Raw genomic sequence first — 25,248 nt, 5'->3', positions numbered from 1 at the left:
TCAACGACAGTCGGCGACAATTGACTGAACACAGCAGAAGAAAGGTACGAAGGTGGGTGTGCTATGGACTCGGGAACGGTAGAGACATCATTTACAGAGGGAACCGCACAATAGTATAAACGAAACACAAAATAGTACATCTGTTTGCATCTGCGATTTCATCTCTGCTTTTTTCCCTACATGTATATATATAGGTATATATATATATATATATAAGATGTATATATGTATATGTATGTATATGTATGTGTAAACGATATACATTTTCCTTCCTCTGCTCAGTTTTACTACCATTATTTCAATGTAAATGGGTTACTCCTTTTGTATTAGCTTTATCTAATCCTACTCTGCACGAGAGGTTCATCGCAGACACACACCATTCGCTATCCGTTTATCATACATTCCCGCTGGCGCATTTGTTCGCGTTTATGACGAAAACATGTTTTTCCTTTTGCTTTATTGTTGCTGTTGTTGCATGTGTTACTGTGTGTGTGTGAGTGTGTGTATCGAGAGAAAAGTAATATGCAGCATGTTTCGATCGTTATTCTGCGTATGGTTTAATTGGTCTCCCTAGCGCACCGATCATCCGATGTTCCATGACGATTGTCGATGCCTTTCGTAGGTTTTGTGTGTGTGTTCTTTGCTTGCCGGGCATCACCTTCTAGTGGTAATAGAAATAAAATAAATAGCACTAATTTTAACACATCTATTTCGCCCGCTTTCCTACGGCACTACTCTCATTTCACGTCCCTTCTGTACCGCGCGATTCTGTCCGGTTGTAAAAATGGACACTGCTGGTACCCCCTTAGGTTATACCTTTTCACCCTTTTAGCCTGATTAACCGCTTTTCTGGCGTTGCTCGTCCATCCAAACCGTCCAGTAAGGCGGCGCTCTATCCGCAGTCAGACAAACATAACAAAAATGGCACTGTTCGAAGGGTGAAGGGTCGTTTGAAACTGTCAAAATAAAATCAAAGCAAACCGCGACTCGTTCTATGACTTTGCCAAAGTCGGTATAGGATGCAGGTCGATGCATGCAAAGTAAAATGACAAGTAGCCTAGGATTCGTTTTTGGCATTAAGGTGTGCGTCAAGGATACCAAACAACCATAGGCAAATCCAAGGGCAGGCGATGAAGAACCGTTTAGGGGGTTAGACAGGGGCTAAGTTTGCCGTGCAAAAAAAAGTTTGTATTCGCCTCTGGGAGAGCAAACAGGAGGACCCTTTAAAGATAAAAAGGTATGTCTACTCTACTGGTGGGCTCCAATTAGCATACCACTGTTGCTACGAATTCTGTGCATTGCAAACATTTTTTTTTATCAGAACATCAAAATCAAATTCAAGATGGCAGACCAGATTTGGGCGATGCATCGTCTTAGGATAGAAGACGACAGATCTATGCAGTTACTTCCGCTTGCGTTTGCCACGGCCCACAACCATCACAGAGGTTGCTGTGATGTGTGCAACCTTTTGAACGTTGAAAATGCCCCCATGTCTATATTGAGCCTCGAATTCCTGCAACACAACGTTTTTCTTTTGTTCCGTGAAAAGTTACCGCTTTCTAAGCCGATGCTTGGTAGTTAGTTAGGTTAGTTAGTTAACGAGAATACGGAAGTAACAGCTTCCACGTGACACAAACTCATCAATGATGTGATAGAAAAAGAAAACAAATGGGTAAAGATTGTGGAAAAAGCAAATCAAAACAAGAAAAACGACGCATAATCATTTACGCAGCAACGAAAGTAATTTGCCGTTATTATTGCCAACTTTCTTCCTTCCTGTTAATCCCCCTTTGTATCGAACTGTTTTGTATGCCGCCGCCATTTTACCTTTATGTATGTACTACTTTAACATCTATAATAAACACCATTCATTTGACTATCATTTTCGTTCGAATATTTCTTCTGTGTGTGTGCGTGTGGGGTACTCTTGCCTTGTTTCTTCTATACCCATTAATAAAGCTATACAAAATTGCCATCTGATTCTGATTTGGTTACGTGTTGTGTTGTTTCATGTTTTGTTCATGCTGTGTGTGTGTGTGTAGTTGCAGGGTTTTACTGGTTTACATGTTTCAGTTGCCTTTTCCTAGCTGTTGTTGTGGATTTTCTTGTTGTTGGCATTTTACTTCCACCGAACAGAACCACTTGTTACTGCGTTGTTACATACACACCAAGATGTGTTCGACCCTCCACACCACACATTTTATATTTCCTTTTCCCTCATGTACGACTGGACACCTGCAGTTTGTTGCGTTTCCTCTACGAAGCCTACGAATTATTTCGGTTTTGTTTGTTTTGCGTGTAGCGTCAAGCAATCACATCCAGCTCGGGGGAATCGTTTACTGTTACATTTGTGTCTTCGATATACGCTGCGACCCGACCGCTTCCAGATGGCAGGTGGCAGAGTTTAGCTTTATCACCTCAGCCCTTTTCACCTTTCGATACGAGATTCAAACTTACTTGCCCAAACCACAAATTGTACAACCTAATGCCTTCCCGATTGAAACTCAAAATTGGCGAGAGATAACGGTAGGTGTAGGTAATCTTCTAAATAAACGAATTTCTCCTATCGACACGACCAAGACGTAAAGCTTTCCTTCCTGTTGCTGTGCCATTTAACTGTATTGACTGTTTGCATACACGTGGAATTGGATTATCTAAAGTCTTACTTTGATTCTGCCCGCTTCGTGCATCTTTCCCTACAGACAGCTGGTAAATAAACTTTCAGTAACCTAAGAGAATTTTATTCTGTTTCAAAATAACATTTTCACTAATCCATCGCTTCACTCCATTTGCACTTTTCTTCGCCTTCACGCGCACACACCCGCACATACGATCCTCTTCATTACATTTAACTACGTATTTTGCTAAAGCATTCCGTCCGGTTTACAGTGATCCGGTTTCCATCACTAAATCCTTCTGCACAAAATACACACTGTTTTTCTCCACCGTACGACCTAACCACACCACCACACAACACATTTATGTGACACGATAAAAACCTACATTTACAGCGAGTAGTAACGAAAAACAAAACACACACGCACAACACAAGGAAAACCAAACCGAAACAATCGAACTTGCGGCAATGTGTGTATTTTTTCCGGTTTGGTTTTGTACAGACGACAGGGGTTTCCGCACTTTAACAACTATCGAGTACCGTGGACACTTTTACGGATAATTAAATAATTGGTAATAAAAAAAAACTGATGTTTTACTGTTGGAGTGTATTCGGTAACATAAATATGGCTATTATTGATCTAATTACATTGCTGTTGTCTGTTGAGTTATTTGTATGTACAACAATTATGTCCGATACAGATAGCATAATTTACAATTTTAGTTTAAAAACAAATTCATAGAACTACTGCCGGAGGCGCCATGGTTTCAGCAAAGTGCATCGAAAGCATTACACGTCACCATAAGCACAATGAAGCCTACCGTCTGCACAAAGCCTTAATTTTGTACAGGCCTAAACAACGATAACTTCCTAACAAAACATAACAAAAGCAACGCCAAAGCAAAGGAAACGAACCCTGCGCGGTTGACTGTCAACAGTTTAAAAATTATAACCCCAACTGTACCTAACAACAGAAAAATAAAAAGTGCAGGCCTGGAAAGGTGAAAACAAAGATGTTTCTCTATCTACACAACGTTAAAAACAATATATTAAAACAAATAACAAATTCTAACCTAGCGTTCTAACATACGCGTTCCGGCGCGGGACACGAGAACTCTCTTCCTCTCTAACATAAACAATAGAAATAGAGTCTTATGGCGCATGCGGTGATCTAATTAATACAAATTGGTTGGTTGTGCCGGTTGGGTATGCCACGAACCGCATAAAAAAACAGACATTTTTTGCAATTTGAAAACAAAAATAACAACATTAGGAAACAAACGATTATAAAAACATGAGAGCGAAATACTGAAATTCCAACAGCTACGTTGCGATAGTACTAATCCTAAGCCCGCTCTTCTTTGCTCACTTTACGGTGTTTTATCTGTACGCCGTTCATGATACGGAACACTGCAAAACGGATCTGTGTCCTCTGCCTCACTTCTCTCCATCCTTCTTCTACACCTGATCACTAGTTCGGGGTTGGGCTATCGATCACATCACTTCAATTGCATCTTCTGCGCCCTATCGGAAGCAGCAAACTGGAAGCTGAGTGCGAGCATCACTGATTCTCCTGCGCCTGTTGCTTGTTTGCGTTTGAGTGACCGTTTTCCTTTATGGATCTCGTTTTCTAAGCCTATACGCGGACACTTTGCATGAACGATGTAACGGAAAGAAACGGTACGGTTTCCGCCAGCACATTTCTTGACACCATGGTTTGCTTACGCTCGCTATACTAAACCACCCGGCCGGTACTACTACTGTACAGCGGGTATATATATATACCGTACGGTGTAATGTGTGTTTTTGTGTGAGAATTTGTCTCATTATTATCCCCACTACTAATCCTAAATCTACACCCGCCGAATTTATTGCACAAAAAAGGCTTACCACTACTTAGCAGAATCCTTATCCATTTGCTCGCTCTGCCCGGTCTACTAACGGTCGTGTTGTGAACCTTTGCCGGGTGCAGGAAACAAGCTATTAGTTTACAAGGAGCGCGTGTATCTCATCCTTGCTTTCTCTCAGTTTTGGTTTCGTTCAACGGGGCCCTGTTCTTTGCTTCTTCGCGGGAGACATCGTTTTGTTTTGTTTTTGCTTTCACTATAATTTGCGCTTTTCGACGGGCAGTTGTTTTCAATTTGTTGCTTGTGTGTTGCTCTCGTCTTCATTCGAGCAGGTTCAACTTGTTTGTCGGGTTGTAGCAGCTCCCATTCACCACAGGATGCCGGATGGCCATGCACTGGGTCTGTTGCTTGCCGGCGTTCGTTATTGCACCACCTGGCCCGGTTCTATCATCGCATCAATCACCAATTTACCCCACCCACCATCGGTTACTGGGGTGGGGAAAGGAAAGTGGCGAGGAAGGGATCTCTGTTGTGTTGTGGGCTTACTCTCGTGATTTTGTCCAAACTTTCGCGTGAGTGTGCTCATTTTTGTGTACCTCGTCGATCTGTTGATCATAACGTGTGTTCGTGTGTACTTAGATGGGAGAGGCATGTACTTTGCATGTGTGGGTGTGTATCTGTGTGCTTATACATGTTCCTTTTTTTTGTTTTGATTAATTCCTAATCAAATATTTGTTTTATTATAAAATTAGTATAGTTTGGCTAGGTTTGATATTTGTTTCACGATAGACACAACTAAAATGAGACGACCAAGTTGCTGTTGTATCGAAATCATTAAGTATGTCTGAAACATGGTACAAGAATTGTAAGGAATACGGGTTAGAGAGATACGGGTTGAAGCAGTGCGAGCTGCAAGTAGCCAGCCATACCTATAACAACTCATATTGCCGCAGATGCATCCGCTGAATGATGTCCCGACAATCGTTGAAAACTCTCTTGATGTTTTCCGTATCTACAGCGCAGGTAAAGTGTGGATAGCAGTAGTGTTTGCCATCACCACTCGCTGTCGATATACGCTGCAATGAACAGAAGATTAGTTGCATACCACACGTACACGCACTGCACGACGTCCAAATTGAACATACCAAGAACTCATCTCTTATAAAATATTTTGCTCTAATCACTTCTGGATCTTCACCCATTTCGCATACAGCGTCGGCTAGAAAACAGTTTGGAAACGAATCAAATTCAGTTCTATTAATTCCTTTTCCTTACCCTTCCTGCTAGGTTGCATTTTCCTAACAGCTCTTACCTGGCGTCTGGTAACGATTGAATTCGCCAAAATAGTCGGACAGCTTACTCTTGCCTGCCTTTATCTTTTCCGCAAGCAAGTCTTGCTTGTTTAAAAACAATATAACGGATATAGTCCGTAACCATCTGCAATGAAGTGACCAAAGCAATAAAGTTACTCCTGCATCCTGCAACCGTGCATGCTCCGTGTGTAGCTTCTCACCGATTATTCCAAATACTTTTAAACAGATCCAACGACTCCCGTAGCCGGTTCTGTGTGGGATCTTCGCGCAGGACCATATTATAACTAGAGCACGCCGTCACGAAGATGATTGCTGTGACATCGTTGAAGCATTGGATCCACTTACGCCGCTCATCTCGCTGCCCTCCGACGTCGAACATGCTGTAAAAGACAGGCAGGAAATAAGCCAAACGTCAATATCATAACGACGGGGAGAATGAGTGCGCGATAAAGAACGAGCAACTTACTGGAAATTCACTTTATCAACCTGAAACCTAGTTTCGAAAATGCCAGAGGTTAGCACACGACATCTCAGGATATCCTGCTCGGTTGGAGTATAGTTAGGCTGCTTGATTTCACTAACACGATCCAGAAAGCTGCGAGCGAAAGGCAAGTTACACACACGCACGTTAGAACCAATATCACATTCCACCTCATTCGAACGGTTAATGAAGAGCGACAGCAGATAGTGGCAGGTCACCCTTCAGAGTCCACGGGCCTACTATTACTTACTATTTAGCACAATCAATTAATTGATACTCGTTCGATCGCTCGTACGTCTGTTGGACACCGCGATCTTTCCACAACTCTTCGGTGTGCTCGTAGAATTCCGGCGGATAATTGAAATCAGGCCCTGTGATGGAAATCAAAGCAGAGAACAATCATTAGTGCCAATGTTTCAATCGATGTGCCGGAACATTACAAGGACGATAGTGGCAGACCTGGCGGTCCCACCTGCCATGCATACCTGACGCATAATCCTGAATGTAGTCTACCCGTGCCTGATTCTCCGGTTTTTCTAACTGAATAGGCGGTGTCAGTGTGCTCATCGCACCGGTAATTGTCTGCAAATGGACGCGATAGGAGAATGAGACGTGATTAGTACTGCCCTTTACTCACCAGGATAGCATCACGAATGTTCTTCTTAATGTCCTCTATCTTCTGCTTCCGCTCACTGTCGGAAAACCCGTTCACGTGCAATATTCTCATCTGTTTCACGATGGTAGACTTGCCGGACTCACCGGCACCGAGTAGTAACAGTCTGTGCGTGGCTCTGTACACCTGTAACGAGCAGATAGTATATTCATCCGGTTTGAGCATCGTTTACATGGCATCCACTTGCCCCCCCAAAAGAAAAAAACCAGGCTTACCTGTTTGTCCTTCTGCAGTTGTCGCGTGATCGCATCGCTGCGCCGTTTCTGGCTCTTGGTATCCTCGGAGCTGTTCGAGTCCGACTGTTTCGATCCGGCTGAACCGAAGCAACCCATCGCTGACCAGGGCGCCCACCAGCAGGTGGCACCGCCTTCCGGTGACGTATCGGGAGACTCGGCCCCCCGGGCTTCACCGTTGCGAGCCAGCGTCTAGATGGGGTGCGATGTTTCCCGAAAACCCTCCGTCTTCGCCGTGCTCGGGAGGGTTGGTGTCGCGTACGCTGGTTTTGTGTTCGCTCGGTCGCTCTCTTACCCAACCGCACACCGCGACGTTTATTCGCACCGCTTCGCCTCGGGATGAGTGTGCTGTCACGGCTTCTTCCCGGCGAGATCCCCGAAGGAGTAGGGCTCTTGTACAGCTGCAACTAAACACACTGCCCTTTTGTTTTGTGGACGCTTTCCCCTATCTAGGTGATGTGCATACTACAACAACCATGCAAGGTCTGCCAACTGCGTCCGTCCACAATGTGTCAATTTATCTTCGACTCGTGGACTTTCTTCTCCTATACGGTCATGTTTGTGTGGCTGTGTTTTTAATTGCTCTACATGCGACGTGTCTTCCTTCTCAACTTTCCACAGATATTTGGCCTTCCTGTACGCGGGCGGCTACTGACAGCTGACTCCGTGCGTTCGACCCGTCCGATACGCTGGAATGATAAGCGAACACACATTAGAATTAAACACACTCTCTCGGAAAAGTAATGAAGAGGGCGTGTGGGATTGTGGGGGAAATTACACCCGAATGAAGCTGTATTTAAATCACGCACATCCACACCGATCCCAAACGACGCGACACCACCAGCCTTCCACCGTGCGTCCAACTGTTGGTGCACCTATTGCTGCTGCTGCTGCTACTGACGTTAGAAAACTGATGCACTTGTTAATGAAATGTGTGCACAACCTCGAGCGGCCCGCAGAACGGTTGATTGCCGGTTCCCCTACGCCACAACCACTCCTGCGCACCCACCACGCCGACAGCGAGGGAGTCTTTGAAATTACGACAGAATCTTACCCCGTCGAAGGGATGGCGGAGAACACGATCCGATCGTCCGGAGCGACAACGAGCGAAAGCGCACTCTTTGCACGCGATCGGAAATGCGCGTAGCGGGAGATACCTTAATGAATGGGGCATGGGAGATGATGTGAATAATGCATCCGCAACCGGGCAGGGACGGATGAACCACATCATCACACGCATAAACACACACACACACATTGACTGGGGAGCTTTTCGGGCAAGATGATGCTATAACAAAGAGTAATAATCGCTTCCAATTGTATCGGTTTTCTCCGGGAGTTGTTGGGCCAGCCAATTCCGTAGGCCAGTTTTATCGCTTCCTTTTGCGGGAAGAACCCGAAGAGTTCTTCTCGTTACGCAAGAAACACGATGACGTCTTACCATCAAGGTGACATCGCTAATGTATCAACATGTTTAATTCGCCATAGGGTGATAACGTCACAAAATTGATACCGAACAATCTATGCCCATAAAGTCTCTCTTCTAGTGGTAGTGTTTCACATGGATCTCGAACTCAGGTTTCGATTTCTCATGAAGCCTTGGACATCTTGGAGCCTCAAGTAGCGATTCAAAGTCTAACATCAGTCCCAGCAGAATAGCTGTGCGCCCACAAACACGGACTTTGTTCACCGGGATTCGAACGTGGTGGTACTCATGTCCCTCTTTCATTGATGCTGCTAGTCCACTACCGATCGTTTGGAATCTGAGCAATCTTTGGATAAAATGAACGACCAGATTCCAGATTAAACGTACTGAACATTTAATATGAGATATACCCAGGTTTTTGTAGAACTTCTTAACTGAGTGCCCAACAAATATCTGCGAATTAAATCCATGTACTCTGGACAATAATATCAGACGAAGCTTTGATAAACTATCTTGATGAAACAGTACAACAACGTGGATACAGCCAACATCTGCAGATAGTTCTGCATCACCTGTCTGTCAACTCCACTACACAGTCGATAGGCAAAAAAGGCATTAAAAAATGAATTGTTTATTTACTATGCACGAGTGCAATGTGGCCGCAGTAGGAGGAGATTTGTTTGATATGCTTGATAGTTTATTAGATGCACTTCAGCATGCACCTCGGTTGCAGGCGCGTTCGAGCGGTCGCGCGCCCGATACCTCATGCGTGTTCCAGGAATCGAACTACCATTTTAATAGCACACCTTAACCATGTTATCATCTCTCGTTTATACTTCCAACCATTACTCTCTGTCTCTCTCTCTGTTTCTCTATCTTTTTTCTCGTCTCGTTAACAGCCCTATTCAGCTCACTCTCAACCGTGTACACTTTTAGCTCTGATTTGCTTGCAACAGTTGTGGCGCGGCATTTACTGCTGCTGCTGCTGCTGCTGCTGCTGCTGTTGATAATTATGCAATGTGAGAAAATTTGTTCAGCGTATTATCAATCCGTCGTATACCCACCGATTGTCATTCTCTGTGTAGTCGTGTCTGTGTCCGCGTCTATGATTATCTAGCACCTCTGTTCCACTCCCTTCCAAACAGCCGTTCAGTTGCGGAGTTGCGGTTTTTAGAACTCGCATCCGTCTGTGTTGGATAACACGAGATGGAGTAGAAACAGCAATATGGAGCAATAAAAAAATGGCTATGCTCGTAACCCTGCCCCGCCACTCCTCCCCCGAACTATTTTCATCCGGTTTTAAAAAAAGATCACCATGGTGTGAGTGAGTGCTGCGATGGGCCAGGGTGAGCTTTTGCGGGAAATGCCAGGCGCCGCACACAATAGCGACGTTCCACAGTCTCCCCATCAGTCATCTCCCATTTGGAAGCTAATGATGGAAGCGACCAGCACCCATGGAGGATGATGATGATGGTGTTAGCGATTAAGTACAGCGTATCTACGCACAATTATTCTCGCCTTTCGAATGTTGTGATTCACACAGCACTTGGGTGTGGTGGAGAACGTACCCACAATAACAGCGCCTTCAACCAAGCGCCCCAGCAGGACAGAATGTTAGTAACTGAAATGATGCACAGTGCGTAGCATAAATGTAACCCAAGTGTGTTTGCAATAGTCTAAAACAGATTTAAAAATTATATTGGTATTATATTGGTATTGGAATTATTCAACTATTTACACAAAATAAACATGAACCCCTACCTTTCGCTTCACGACTTTTTGAAAGGAGGATAAAACAATTAGAAATAATCATTTGCTTTTAATAAATGGTTGCAAATGATTATGCTTTTTTAAAAATGGGTATAATTATCAATTTTGGTATGTTAAGACAAATGTTAAACGAGCGTAGCAAAGTAAGGTAATAACAAATTTTAATGCGAAATTAAAATAATATTTTTATTGTTTCTTCAAATTTATTTAAAAATAAACAATTTTCTACAACAATTGTTCATAGGACATTTATGAACAAAAAATGTTTGTCTGTTAAAAAAAATGAGTAAACATTAACAGAAAAATTGAACACCCTTTGTAAAATATGGATAGTATGACCGAGCCTGATTAAAGCCAGCAATAAAACTGTTGCTTTTCATCAAATCAAATTCACTTCACGCACCTCATTTCCAAACGTCAATACACGTGCGGAAAAAATTAAAATGATTCACAATAGCGCCCCCAGAGACTACCAATCGATTATGTTAATTAGCTAACCGTTACATAATAACCAAAAAATACCAAAGTACCAAAAAATAAATAATTACAATTAAAATAACAAGAACTTTTGTCCTTTACTTTTTCCCATCACTGTAAAAGTATAAAGCGATAGCATTATGTCAACAATACAAACTTAACGTTAGATTCAATCAATTGTCATTAATGTCATGTTTACTACGAGGCAATACAGCCAGGTTGTTTTTCGTGAAATAAAAAAAGTCAATCATTTATATCATTAGTAGCAAAACATAGTAGCAGAATACTCCAATTCATTGCAAAAAATTAATGAATAATTGTATAAAAATAATAAAAATGCAATTTTTCCAACACTGTACACTATACTGTGTTCCCGAACCATTGTGAAAGCCGCACCGCTTAGGAGGGTATAGGTAAGCGATTCGAACGTTCTAATTGACCGGTTCTGGCATTGCAGTTGCTTACCGATTGGTACCATCGCAACGAGCTAGTGATCATTGATTTGACCTCTTTTACTTTCGATTGACTTTATCGAGTGATATGGAGATGATGCACGAACAAGTTAAGTCACGCCACGCGAATACAACTGTCAGTGGGCAAGAGTGCGTCGGGGGAAGGGTGGTCTCGATAGTGGTAGAAACAATATTCTTAGTGTGTTTCCGAAAAATTATACAATTTTGCTAGCTAGCTGTGAACTGTTTGGGAAAGTAATGCACACAATTAACATACAATTACGCCTCATTTCAGAATGTCGACATTGGGGCACTGGCAACGACCATTAGCCGCACTAGAGGTATTTGCAAAAGTTGTTGCAAATAACACCACAGTTCGAATTTTCGATGCACGGTAGCGCCATCGTGTAATCGGTCACACGACTACCGATAATTTCTCCTCGCATTAATTTACTACACCCGCTCGCCGAACACCAGCTGCGGTCCCGTCCGTACGTACGTAAACCAATAAATAATTGTCGCCAGCGGTGAAAAGAAAGGCACACGCGCTAGCGTTCTATCAACCGTCGGACATTCGGACACCTCGGAATCCGCCGATACCATTGCTTGTACCGTCGCACTCGGAGCACTTAATAACATTCCAGGTCGCTTACGCCCGGACCTGATGCCTGACGCTCAATTACACCTGTCTCCCCCTTCCCGGTTGGCATGGCGGTTGTCCACTACTCCTTCACAGCTGGTTCCCATCTCCAATCGGTGGCATTTTTGTTCGCTTTGATCGACGGCAGTACAGAAATGCACTTCGGTTGCTGATTAGCATTAATCGATAGAGGTCGAAGGCAAGTTCGCGCGCAAGCTGCTGGGTGAACTGTTACATGATGATTCTTTCGAGTTTCTTTCCCACTCAATGGGCTAATGGGAATCTACACCGGTCTATGTGTTAACCGAATTCCGATAATACATGACCGGAGGACCATTCTTTTCTTGCAGTTACTTAAGACATTTATTTGAATTTATGAAGGGATCGATGTGAACGATTATTTAAGGCAACTTTTATCCATGAAAATGCGCCCTGTATACGTCCAATATTGGAAATTTGTTAACAGCAATTGTTAACAAACAGATTGGATATTGAAACTGCTCTTGAACGTAAATATGGACTATTTTTAACTAAAGAAAATGTAATTTTAATCAATATTACACGAAATTAGATGTTAATTTGTCGTCCGTCTGCCTGAAGTCTGAGTGAGTTCCTTCGTTTTAGAATAAATTAGTTTTAAAGCCATCGAGATCTTGAGAAGCCCTGAGTGAGGCACAAGATTATATTTACACATATTTACAAATATATTTCTTCCCAATACACATTGGGACAACAAATTTGTCTCCATACTTTGACGCGTTAATCGAGCCGTTGATGATTATGTAAAATATTCCCAAACCTCTAACCAATGCTCTACTATGCAATAAAAGCGCAACGGTTGGTTTTCTCTCTAACCGACACAGTCAACGGTAAATTGCTGCACATGTCTAACGAATGTGCCAGTAATGCACATAAAGAGGCCGGACGATCCATCGTGGTGCGGAATGCATCCTTTCTCCGACTCAAGCTCAATTATTCACTCCACAGCCCAATGATCTGTGCTGCCTGAGACACAGAAAACAATGGTGCACACAACCTGCCCACAACGGCATCACGTTTGTAGCGAAAGCAACCAGTACCGGACGATCGTGCCGCCACATACGCCAACCAGTGGGTATCTCCCACACGACGGACACCAAACCAACAGGCGAACGGAGACGAGTTGCATGTCTTACCGGTTCGGTTTGCCTGCTCCAGCGGCACGGCAATCCCCCCTCTCTATCCCGCGGAATCGGACAGACGATTATGTGACCGGACTTCCAACTCAAGTTCCAGCCAGCGCCATTCGTCGACGTCGTCACCGTTGCAAAGCGTTCCCCGTTGCACGCTCCGCCGATCCAACCGTCGTGATCGGACGGCCACCGAGCAGGGTAAATGTGTGTCCCCTTACTACAGCGAAGACAAGAGTCGCCTCCATAGTCGGACAACATCACACATTTCCTGCCGAGTTGATACACACTCATTCAATCTGTCACGGTGACGGACCGGGTGGTTCGGCACGCGCATTGACGGCTGCAAAACCGAATATGCAACGTGGTGCAACGGTGGCGTGGAGACGAATATAATGTTAACAGCATTAACACGAGCGCGATTAAACGGGTATGGCATATACACTTTGGCGCTGGGTAAGGGAACTCGAGCGGAAATAAACGTGCCTGAGCCAAAGGGTAAGCAGCTGTAGCTTTGTTGCGACTGTGTGGTTGCACCAAGAGGATGCGTTTCGTCTAATCACTTTAATTTTTATCTGCTATCTGTTAGACATTACAAACAATACTTATAGCGCTGCTGTAATACAAACACAATTTGTAAGAACCCTCTATTGTCAGAATATCAGAATCGAGATTTTTTCAGATAAATAAAATTATTAATAATTTTTAACTATTCATTGTTTTAATGTAACAATAACACACTGTACTTAAAAAAGCACTAACTGAAATGATGTTGAAACTTTCTTTTCAAAATACCTTTCAAACTCCATCGAATTAAGCGTAACTACAAACTACCAGGCTGCTCCATTTGATGATGAGGGATTTTTACATCATTTAACAGTAAGTCAAAGAAAAGCAAACATTGAGCCGAATACTTACAAATTGCAGTAAGAAACTTCAGCAGAAACGTCAAAACACGATTGAAATGTATAAACCTTTTATTTGGCCTCCCCAAATGGTGCTTTTAATAGATAGTTAACTATAAAAATCAAATCAAAAGAATAAGATATAATACTTAGTAACAATAATTCCAGTGTAAGTTATGTATAAAGAAAAAACTCAACGCACAACAGATCACCAGAAAAATACAAACAAACAAAAACAACTTTGTAAAGTACTTGTATTAAAAAAAACAACTTTAAAAATTTCGTAACAGACAAAGAACAAATGTATAAGATGAATAAAACATTTAAATTATTGAATTCAGATTAAATTGTGATGTAATTAAAACAATTCCGTCAAGTAAAGCAGAGTAAAATAAAAGAGACAGCATGGTTTTTTTTGTTAAGTGAGAGAAAAAATAGTTAAATAAGAAAATTTCAGTTAACCTTAAAAAAAATCGCTGCCTTCGATGAGTTTAATAATTTAAAACTCTTTACAAAAACATGTCCATAAAATGTCTTTCCGAAAATGTAAAATAAAATGAACATCTTTTATTGTATTTTATAGCAACCCTGTTAAGTGAATGCAAAAATCACAACTAAAATTTCTCACAGTTGATGTGCAGTTAGCAAAGGGCTTTAAATTGTTAAAAATAAAGTTTAAAAATAAAAGAAAACCCCGTCTAATGTTACACAAACGTGAGAAATAACGCTGGAAGGAAATACGTAATCCCATACGCCGATGCATAAATAAACAACTCTATGGTGGTAGCAAACATGAATGCTAATTAATTATTGAGCATCCCCAAACGCCCTGAGTGATCGAAAATGAGGTTTCCCGAAGCGGGCATTGTATGGAAGCTACATGAGTTGGTGCTTTCATGCGCAATCAATAACACAATACCAACGAACGTGATCGCTGCAACACGTTCACCCGGTCAGTAATGCCGGGGTTAATGGAAGCAATATTCATCGCACAATTCATCGCACTACTTTGCAACATTTGGAAATGTTAGCGACAAAGCGTTTCGAGGCATAAAACTGCCCCTTTGACTCAGCTGGGTGATATTTGTCGCCACACGACTACCGATCGGGGCCCTGCGGTGTGCATTACACATGCGAGACGATCTTAGCCGGAATACGGAGGAAAAGTGTACGAAAAACACCAGGCCTGCTATGTGTATTTTCACCTGCTTCATTCATTGACTGTGGCTGCTTGGTTTTCCGTCTCTTGGAAACGCTGTCTCCATCGGGATCGCCATAAGCTCTCCCCGTCACACCACTGCCACAAACCCGCGAAAGCCATCGAACGATGAGTACAAAAGCTCCAAAAATAAACACTTCCCGCACACTGGTTGCACACACGGTCGCGTCGCTTCGCTTCGCTCATCCACCATCCGTCCAGTGCGCGAGTGTGTGTGGGTGTGTGTGTGTGCGCGTTACGTCACCAGCTACCCCGAATGACGACATGGCGACGAATCGCGAGATAAAAGATAATTTTTATCGACCCCAAACAGCTCAAAACCCCAGCACAACTGTGGATCCGCTGCCGAAAGTGCAATTCTTTTTTACGTCGTGCGCTCTTCGTGCCCGGGGCTCACTATCCAACTGATTGCGTGCATGCACGCACACCACGGCGGGCGTGGGTGGCAAAGCATGCCGACGTTTGTATCGTCCAGAAGAGGAATGGAGCGCAATGGACATTTAAAAAAAAAATATGTATTGCACAAACCCCAAGGCAAACCCAAACGAAAGACGAAACGGAGAAGAGAAGCGCGGAGCTTAATTGATGGTAAAAAGAAGTCACTTAGCGGATGTTGTTCCTTGACCGTATCCGGAATTTGCAAGGCAAAGAGGCAAAATGCACGTAATCGGTTACGGGAAACAACACAGAGGTGCACACAGGGGACACACCCAGGGGGTTCAAAAAGCACGGATCGAATTTCCAAACGCTTGGGAAAACGCGATGCGTTAGAAAAGCGTGGGAAAAACGTGTATTTTATATGCGTATGTGTGTATTGTGGTTGTATTATTTTTTGTTCTACCATTTTTTTTTCATTTCTGTTTTAATGATGAAAGGATGGGTAGAACTCATGTTCGAGAACTTTGTGTAAGGGAAGCGGTGGTGCCATGACCAGGATAGTGACATGTCGGGGTAAGTTACAAAAGTTTCACAACATGATTTAGAGCGTGTTTACTTACAGTAAATCGGTTACATTCTAATCGTAAACATTCTAATCGTAAACATTCTAATCATTAAATCGGTTTTCGATATGGATTTGCGAGTTTATTGTCAGGGAATTGAGTAAATCGTATCTAATGTCCCTCGAAAGTACGTCCTTCGTGCCATCTTATTACTCTATACGTGCCGTCTGTCTTCGGTTAATTATTCCTACTGAGCGTGCGGTGGGATCAACTATCTAATTGTGTATTGTGAGCCACTGACGAATCATCATCACACTTCTAATAATTGTTGTATGATCGTTACATATGGAATCCTTTCATGCATGAGATTCTTATTGGGGATATTTAAATTTAAATAAAGTAAGCATTCTTCTTCTTAATGAAAATGTCCAATGCCAATAAAATTTGTATGAAAAGTGAAATAATTCGTTCGCCACCATTATTCTCCCATTTGTTATAATCTCGTATAGCCACTGCGTCGCCAGAACTTTGACTAAAAACAAACTAGAAGAGATATTTTATGTGAGATTTTATTCGTTTGAAGGTACCATTTTGGAATTTTTTAAATTTGCTCGTTCCTTATTAAAAAGGGTGCTCGTTATGAGGAATTTGGCGAAATTCTCATACACACGACTGTATGGCGGTGCTATTGGACGATTATTTTACTTCCTCAAACTCATTTCAATTATTGCCCTCTGATACACTATACTACCGGTTAGGCTTCATTCTAGCACCATCCACAATAATCTTCAACAACTATCGACCGCTTCAGTCAACGGTACACCCCAAAAGACTTTCGATTGAAACGCAACAGAAAAGGATATAACGCTGGTCGTACTCGAGCGAAGGTTAAGAATCTTTTATTGCTTTTTTTGTTGTGGTTTTTTTTTCTTCATTCCAATCTCGACCACCACACCCATTCAATAATGTAGGTGTTTGGAACGACAAAGACCGTACGTAATAAACCTGCCAGCAGCCGGTTGGATGATGTTTGAGAAGGTTAACATTGGTACGAATTTCTTCGAAAGGTGAACCAAAGGTGGAAATGGGACTTCTCCCTGCGAGTCGCCGATTCCATGTTACGAAATTCGGGGAAGGCACAAACACACCAACGGATCGTTGATTTATTTGTGGTATGGTTCTAGCGGAAGGGGTTTAGAAACACAACGGAGGAAAAATTAAACATTCATTATCTTTGCGACCATTAGTATACTGTCTTTAATCAATACTTTTAGAATGCAAAAGTCAAAATGCGACATGTTTGAAACTTCATTTCAATGCATGCAACCATCCATTCGTCACACAATGCCACGGGAGGGTCCCGAAATTTTCAGCTCGTCATTACGCTGTAAGCTTATCGTCCGTGATAGCCACCCACCCACACGAACACTGGCGAACAGAAGTCGAACAACGCATATTAGTCATCGGTATGGTGTGTCAAACCAAACCGTCTCACCAATACCTGAGACTCCAGGTCCGTGTCTGGGGCACCCCGTCGAGAGCGCCGTTTCATAAAATTTGTTATCATTGCTTGGTTCATCTTTCGATTGCGGTACGATGCAGCAAACGTTTAACACATCTTGTCGTTGCCCCGGACAAGCAAACAACAACAGCTAGAACTTTGCAGACCCTTCACCACGTACTTGTCACTGTCGCTGAATCATCATCATTAGGGAGTTTGTTAGTTTACAATTTAGTGCTAATTAAGGCACATTAAAACTAATCATTCCTTCGTATGTTTTTGGTCGAGCGTACACTGCAACAGGCATCATATTTCCATTTTTCAATTTAATTCACACACATTTTACGATCCAACTTCTACCGGTTGGAAATGAATCATGCGTTTTACAAAAAAAAGGTGAGAATTGTATTGTTGTTCGATTTTATGCTTTCGCAAGAAAAGATGAGTAACCAGAAAAGGGTGCCCCCGATTAAACAATGAATAAGTTATTTTTTTATATCTCTATTTGATTCTACCTTCTTTCTAGCAGCACGTGTAATTTTCGATAACGGCTAGACTGAGTGATTCATTTGTGTCATCTGTTTTTCAACTTTATCTGCTTATCGTTGTTTTTAATTTACGATTCATTGGATGGAGTTCATTAAAATGAGGATAATTTACTAATAAAAACAATAACATTTATTCCCATTCATAAACATTGCAGATGTAGTAAATTTTATAACTTTGGTTCTTTATAAAATACAATAAGTTGAGAAAATATCCTAAGCACAATACACAATCATGGGTAGAAAGAAAAACACAATTACCAACCACTAGGCGTCTCCATAAAATCAATAAAGTTTAAACTAAAACTTAAAAGGGTAATTTTCGAGCACGTAGGGCAGTATACGTTTTTGAAAGTGATTTAAATAGGCTTACGTTCAATGGATGTAAAAACTTTAACTACTACCATGCAGTCACCCGCTAGATACGTTCGCTTTTCCTGGAGCTTCCTTCACCGTCCAATCCCCCCAAGCATTGGAGGACCCCCGGTTTCCGCTGGAACATTTCCTAGCAATCCAATCTATTGCTCCATTCTCTCGTTCTCCCGCGCGCTGGTGGGAATTTATAAAGCTGCAATTTGGCCCACAGCGAACATTAAAGCTAAACAAGCAACAGTGTTTAGCCCCTGCATACGGTGAATGCAATTAGTCTCCATCTTCTTCGTCTCTCGTGCTTGTGCGTGCGTCCGTGCGTATTGTGTGTTGCTCTGGGCGACACACACACACACACTTACACGCTTAAAAACAGGTGAACATGTGAGAGACGCACCAAGCATAGCTACACAATTGAATCTCCACACAGAAACCACCTTCTTCTACCGTCCAGATCAAAGCTGGCTGAGATAACCGTGAAAAGATGTGCGCACACATGCACACACACACACACAACTACACGTGCGTTTTCATTTGCTCTCTACATTTCCGCGACAGTTACCTTGGGAGCAATAACGGCCGGGCGCTCACACTGAGACGACGGATGAAAAGAGCATTGCTTCACCGTGTTTCGCGAGTTGCTTCTCATCCGCAACAGAATAATGCTCAACCTGACAGCCGTAAGTGAACCATGCTATCTATTTACCTACTAGGAACATCTAGGAGCATAAAGCGTCAACCTATATTCGCAATTTAAAATACTTTCTAAGTGTGAAAGTAGTTTAAAGTAGTTTACCCAAAAGTTGTATCGAACCTTCTTCCCCCGGAAAACAAACACCATTAAGGGCATATGGAAAATGTCTCAACTCGCGGCTCACCTACTGGAACGTTTCACACACGCCGTCCCATCTCACCAAGGCGGTAGGGAAAAACACACAGAGCAAACCTTTCTCCAATTCACCGTGTAGGGGAAAAATTTCTCACCACGGCAGGAAAAGCTCATTTCCTCGGTGAGACGAGTCGCCTCTAGCGGGGCCAGAGCGACAGTTCCGTTTCAGTGCTCTCTTCTGCACAGGAATAAAAAACATAATTTCTCTGAGCAAGGAATCGATATCCTCCAACAGGATATTCGGTCTCCCAGCAGCTAGAAATTTAATATTCTTTTCGTTCGGTAAGCTAAAAATTCCGTAACATATTTGTAATTCTTATCGACTTCATGTCCGGTACACCTCGAACCAGCATTCAATTGAAGAGTGAAAGGGAATGTGTGACGAGTTAAATGATTTCTTTTTTCTTCATTCTATGAAAAGGAAAAATTCCACCACAGCCAGACAACACTCCAGGAAGAAACATACACAGAGAGCAGAACGCCGTGATTTCGAAGGGTGGATATGTTGGAGAGAGAGTCTCAGCTAAAGAGAGCGAGAGTATCGGAGGAAAAAAAATCTTCTCACTACTCTCCAAAAGCCCCGTCTATTCCAGGGTGATAACGATGGACTGAAAGAAAATGAGGTCCCTTTTTGGGAAGGATTTGATTAGTACCTCCGAGCACTTGTTCTCGGCAGAGGTGATGATCCTGGTAAAGAACTGGTGTGGCTTCGACTGTTCATACGAGCACACGCACACTTCAAAAGAGATTTTACTGTGATTGCCATGTTCCCCTAGGAAGATTCAGGCAAACTCAGAATTAAAACAAACCATGCACAATTTGTCCTGCTTCTGTTCTGCACATCGGACTCGAACAGCTTTTATTAACAAACATAAAAAAGTTGACTGTAATATTCGTGTAAGATTCTATATTTAGAACGCAAAGCGGTATGGACCTCCAGAAAATATCCTCCAGAATGTCGATTTCCAGAAGGTCAACGTACGGGGCGGCACTCTCTCTTTCTCTCTCTCTTCCTTTCTTCCTTTTCTGGCTCTCTCTCTCCTCATTTCTCTCTCTCTCTCTCTATTTTTTGCGTTCTGTTGCTTCAAAAACCCCTAATCGTATCGGAGACCTTTACCACCGTGGTGCTTTTCCTTCCAGCATTCCAAGGGCAACTTATGGGCGATTTAAAAGAAACAACAGGAAGAAGAAAAACAACTTCAAGGGATAAGGTGCCACCATCGTATGATGTGGTGGAGGTTCGGTACTCTCACCATTTTTTTTTAATGGCCCCCACGGTAGTCGATAATATTTTCTATAAAAAGAATCGTAAAAGGTTGAACAACTTTACCACAACAATAACAGCACCAGGGAGCGGGCGGAGCGATAAATATTGATCCCTACCGGAAAACAAATCCACTGGACAAGTGGATGGTGCGCGAAGGTGTAGAATAACGCTTCTGGATTGGGCAGTGGAATTGAAGTTAACATGATGTTGCTGGAGTTTATTGGGGTTTGCTGTATTGGAAAGGGAAGCGGGGGGATTTGTTGGTGTCTTACCTTGCTTGAATTATTTCCGGATACTTTGGGACTTTACAGTTGTATGATTGCTGCTGCCGGCCAGTATCTGCAGCGGTTTTGTTGCTTGCTGTTGAGGTATCTCGGGAATCGGAGGGAAACGAACCACAGAAGCACACGCACGATCACGCGGAGACACAAATGAAAGGCAAACTTTAAAACAAAACACACAATTTCTTCGCGCAAACACCACACTGTCACGGCAAACGCACTGTGCGGCTATAGATTCGATTGGGTAACACGCGCGTGTGGTTGTTGAGTGCCAAACAGAACGAAACAATTCTTTCGCTAACTTTCGCCTACTGCCCAGGCACGTTACTTGTTGTGGATATAAATTATCATACACTTTTGCACGTACTTTTTATTTGCTACAATTGTAAAACAATCACTCGAAGCACGCACATACACACGAACAAACTGCAAGACTTAAGACACAGCAAGGACCCGCCGTGCGTTACACAGGATAACGCACCTGTGCACCCGTCGTGAAACAGCGGGTGTGATGATGGATGGTGTAACGCGCGTTTAGCAGAACAGTTACTACTTACAGCCAGGAATAAAACACTACACAGCAGGCAATGGCGATCGTGTGGGTTGTGTAGTAGTGGGATGTGTCATTCGCGTTTTTTTGTTGTTTTTTTTTGTTTGACAGTTACCGGTTACCTATTGATTTCTCGCGCGCTCGTTATTTTTCTTTTTGTTTTGTTGCTTTCAAATGATTTTAGGTACGGTTTGTACAGTGCTTACTCCTGGGGCACCTGCATGTGATATTGTAGCTGCTTTATTTCCCGCACGCGCGCACACACATACACAACAGTTATATATATATATATGTACGGGAGGATGGCAATCAGAACGGGGCGGATGGGCACACAACGCACAAACTGTAAGGAATGGAGGGAAAAGAGGGAAATTATTTAAAAGCAAACACATAAAAAACTAAAAACTAAAACTTATTCCGCAATAATGTATTTCTTTGCCAGGAGGGAAAAACATGACAACAGTGAACAAAATCGGACTCCTACATCGCAATGTTGGAGACGGAACACAGACACACACACACACCCTCATACACACTGGTTTACGGTGGGCAGGAATAGTAAATTACACATCTGCTGATGTGTGCTCACGAGCGGGTTGACATTTAAATTGCTTTGGTTTTTGGCTTTAAACGCTTGACAGTGTGTTGTGTGTTATTTCACGCATCTTCTTCTGCTTGTTGACACAGTTAACAGTTCCAACATACATAAAAAAATTCTTCCTGTGGTGAGCCAAATATGATCCACTTCCACCACACACCATATTTTGCCATTTTCCCAGGTCAAAACACACACACAGACACACACTAGGCACAGGGAAGTTTTCCGAGCTCCAGCGGGTGTGTGTGAGCTAAGCTGTTTTTTTTCGCGCCTTGCATGTTCACCTAGTACACATTATTGTTGCGTTTCCAGGACCCACAATGTCCAATAATTTAGGTCCCTCTTAAACAAAAACGCCAAACCCCCCCCCCCACCCTTCAATTTGCAATTGTTTCACATTTCGATTCACGGCACTTTTCACTTTGACTTTGCCTAAGTGAACCATTTCTCACGTCTCACGCAGCCTTTTCATTGTGGTACTCCGTTCGTTTTATGCCTACCCCATGAAAATCAGATACATTTTTCAGGGTGTGTAGCGGAGGGATGGGATTTTTCCTTCCAAGAAAACTAACCACACTGTAGAAGGAAATACACACACACACACACAAGGCAGAAACGAAGAAGAAGCTTCCCATCTCACTGTGCTCACTGTTCGTCCATCAAAATCTCACCCCAAATCGGACCCCCAACGCAACACACAAGTATATCATAACCATTTGGAGGGCTATTTAATTTTTCATACTTCACTCGCTATGCATATAGAGACTCGGTCGGAAAAGTGCACACAGTTTACATACTAATAAATACACACGCACGCCCTCACCACAGTGCGCTGATAATGGAGAAGACCTTCGGTGCTTCTAAAACTCGCGATAGCCGTCCAAGAAACGCACTGCCCACCCTCCTCCCTACTTGGGTTGCTGTCACCCTATCACCTGTCACCCGCCAGTCGGAGTTTACTCCTGCAGGTGTCTTTTTCACCGTTGCACAGCTTCCGATCGACTGCATCGCCAACCACTGGATGCTTTTTTTTGTTATTGTTGGACAACCGTTTTCTCACACTCCCACACACACGTACATGAGCGCGCACAGTTGGGACCATCCACACACACGCGCGCGCGTGAATTAAAAACATTCGCGGATGTATGATAGTTCCCAGCAGGCGCTTACTGCTCCTGTCTCCAAGAACGGAACTATTCGGACCCGACTTCACCCGTCCGGAGGCCTTCACCGTTACATTATTGAGTGAGAGATCGAGGGAAACATGTAATTGGGTGGCGCACACTGTAACAGGGTTGGCTAGGAAGGGGAAACACACGGAAATGGATTTCCTATCGACAAACACTCACGAAAATCCATCACGACCTTTACCCCGTTCGATCGAAGGACCCCACGAAAAGGAGAGCTTTGAAGCGAGTGAGAGAAAGAGAGAATGGGAGCGCACGAAAAAGAACACGGAGCAAATCGAAAATTGATTTTAGCCGGACACTCCTGTAGGGCTGTTTTTTTCTCCCCGTTTTCTTTTTTTCTTTTCTTCCCTCTCATTCGCTCTCCCTTGGTTGCTAACCGCACGAAAAACACCAAAATTCACGGCCACTCACAAAGAATCGCTCACGGGTTGTGGAGTTTTGGTACGGGTGACCAGCAAATAACCTTCCTCCACAGCGGGGAAAAACCAACAGTAACGTACAACACAACAGCAGCAGCAGCAGAAACAACAACAAGGTCTGCCCTTCGGTGCGAAATACTCCCAGAATGGGAGTTCCACACACCGTTGTTCCGCACTAAATTTGCTTTTCTGTTGATTTTGCTTTGCCTGTTGGGCTCGAAAATTAGAGTAACTATCTCACACGGTGTGTATGTGTGTGTGGCATCGCTATACCAACACTGTTGTTACTATCTTGCTGCTGATACTACTACCACCACTACTGCTACTACTTTTGTGCCCGCTGCTACTATTCTCGCGACACTCGCCCACACACACACACACACTGCATCCGAGTATCTTTGTGTTCGTGCTCTTTCCCAGCAACTTTTACGTGCACAACCGACTGTGCGCCGCGTTAGCGCACTCTCTCTCACGCCCGTCTAGCTTGCTCTCATGCGTGCGCGGACTTCGCTACCCCACTCGCTCACTCAGTTCTTCTTCTCGTTCTGCCAGCCTTGCCACAATCTTTTTCATGCTGATTTTATTTTGTTCCCAAAGGTTGTGTGTGCATACATGTGTGTGTTTCTTTTCTTTTCGCTGACCACTTTTCCTCGCGCACGATTTTCACGGTGCTACCAATTTTTTTGCTGCCAAATTCAATCGTTTTCCCCGAGTGAGTGCTCTTTTTCTTTCTTCCAGTTGTATCACACTCGCCCAAAATCACGCACACGGCACAGGTACACGCACACATATAATTTCTAGTGAAATGTTGCACGAACGGACGCACGCACCGTACCCACTCTCTCACTGTAGGGTGCTATGAGCGCTTTACGATAACCATCTTTTTTATCCTTGTCTCCTCCCCCACCGATAACCGTGGGTGGGTGGGAAGAAAAATTGGTGCGATTGCTTTTACGCTGCAAAACCACCCCCGTCCAAAAACTAACGCACAGAAAAACGCACCTTCACAACTCACGGACAACCCGTGCGTGCGTGCGCTTGGTGTGGCCTGTCTGCGGGCTAGCGTACACGAACTCGGGAATGGTAACTCGCCGTATCGAAAGTAATACACACCCTCGCACAGCAAGCTCTGCTGAATTTTGCGATTGCAGCCAACGCTCGATTATCCGTGGTCACTGGTTTCGGACGGGCTGGTGCGTACAGCAGGTGCGCACCATTTGTTCCCTTTTGTCACGAGATCTCATGAGCGAGAGAGAAAGAGAAAGAGAGGAGAGAGAGTTGAAAAAACACAACCGATGACAAATTTAAAACACATAAGCTCATCAAACACTTGAAGGTGTCAAACAAAGTTGCTCCGCAGTTCTAGTAAACATGTTTTAGTTAATTGTTGTTGAAAATACTATTTTTCGCCGCTAGAAACGTTTCTAAAACCGCTCAAATGTACACAAAATGGGTGAGCTAATGTCAAATGTGACA

General features: G+C 43.3%; 1 protein-coding gene across 3 annotated transcripts; it reads right to left on the bottom strand.

The window, feature by feature from the left end:
- Positions 1-1,350: 1,350 nt before the first annotated feature.
- LOC128298445 (guanine nucleotide-binding protein G(s) subunit alpha) lies at positions 1,351-24,883 on the bottom strand. Of its 3 annotated transcripts, none has more exons than XM_053034196.1 (12): positions 24,775-24,883; positions 21,007-21,908; positions 7,147-7,853; positions 6,896-7,057; positions 6,744-6,840; positions 6,509-6,629; positions 6,244-6,372; positions 5,978-6,157; positions 5,777-5,901; positions 5,610-5,683; positions 5,394-5,540; positions 1,351-5,308 (listed from the first exon to the last, which is right to left on the bottom strand). In XM_053034196.1, the coding sequence occupies exons 3-11, from the start codon at positions 7,261-7,263 to the stop codon at positions 5,394-5,396; spliced, it is 1,152 nt and encodes a 383-aa protein (XP_052890156.1). In that variant the 5' UTR covers positions 7,264-7,853; positions 21,007-21,908; positions 24,775-24,883; the 3' UTR covers positions 1,351-5,308. The 3 variants fall into 3 exon arrangements, with proteins under 3 accessions (XP_052890156.1, XP_052890157.1, XP_052890158.1); XM_053034197.1 differs by lacking the exon at positions 24,775-24,883 and adding an exon at positions 23,765-23,899; XM_053034198.1 differs by lacking the exon at positions 24,775-24,883 and adding an exon at positions 23,731-23,770.
- Positions 24,884-25,248: the final 365 nt, after the last annotated feature.

The sequence above is a fragment of the Anopheles moucheti genome, chromosome 2, assembly GCF_943734755.1.
Source record: "Anopheles moucheti chromosome 2, idAnoMoucSN_F20_07, whole genome shotgun sequence".
NCBI lineage: Eukaryota > Metazoa > Arthropoda > Insecta > Diptera > Culicidae > Anopheles > Anopheles moucheti.
The sequence above is the reverse complement of the archived record's forward strand: the minus strand, read 5'-3'. Positions and strand labels throughout refer to the sequence as shown.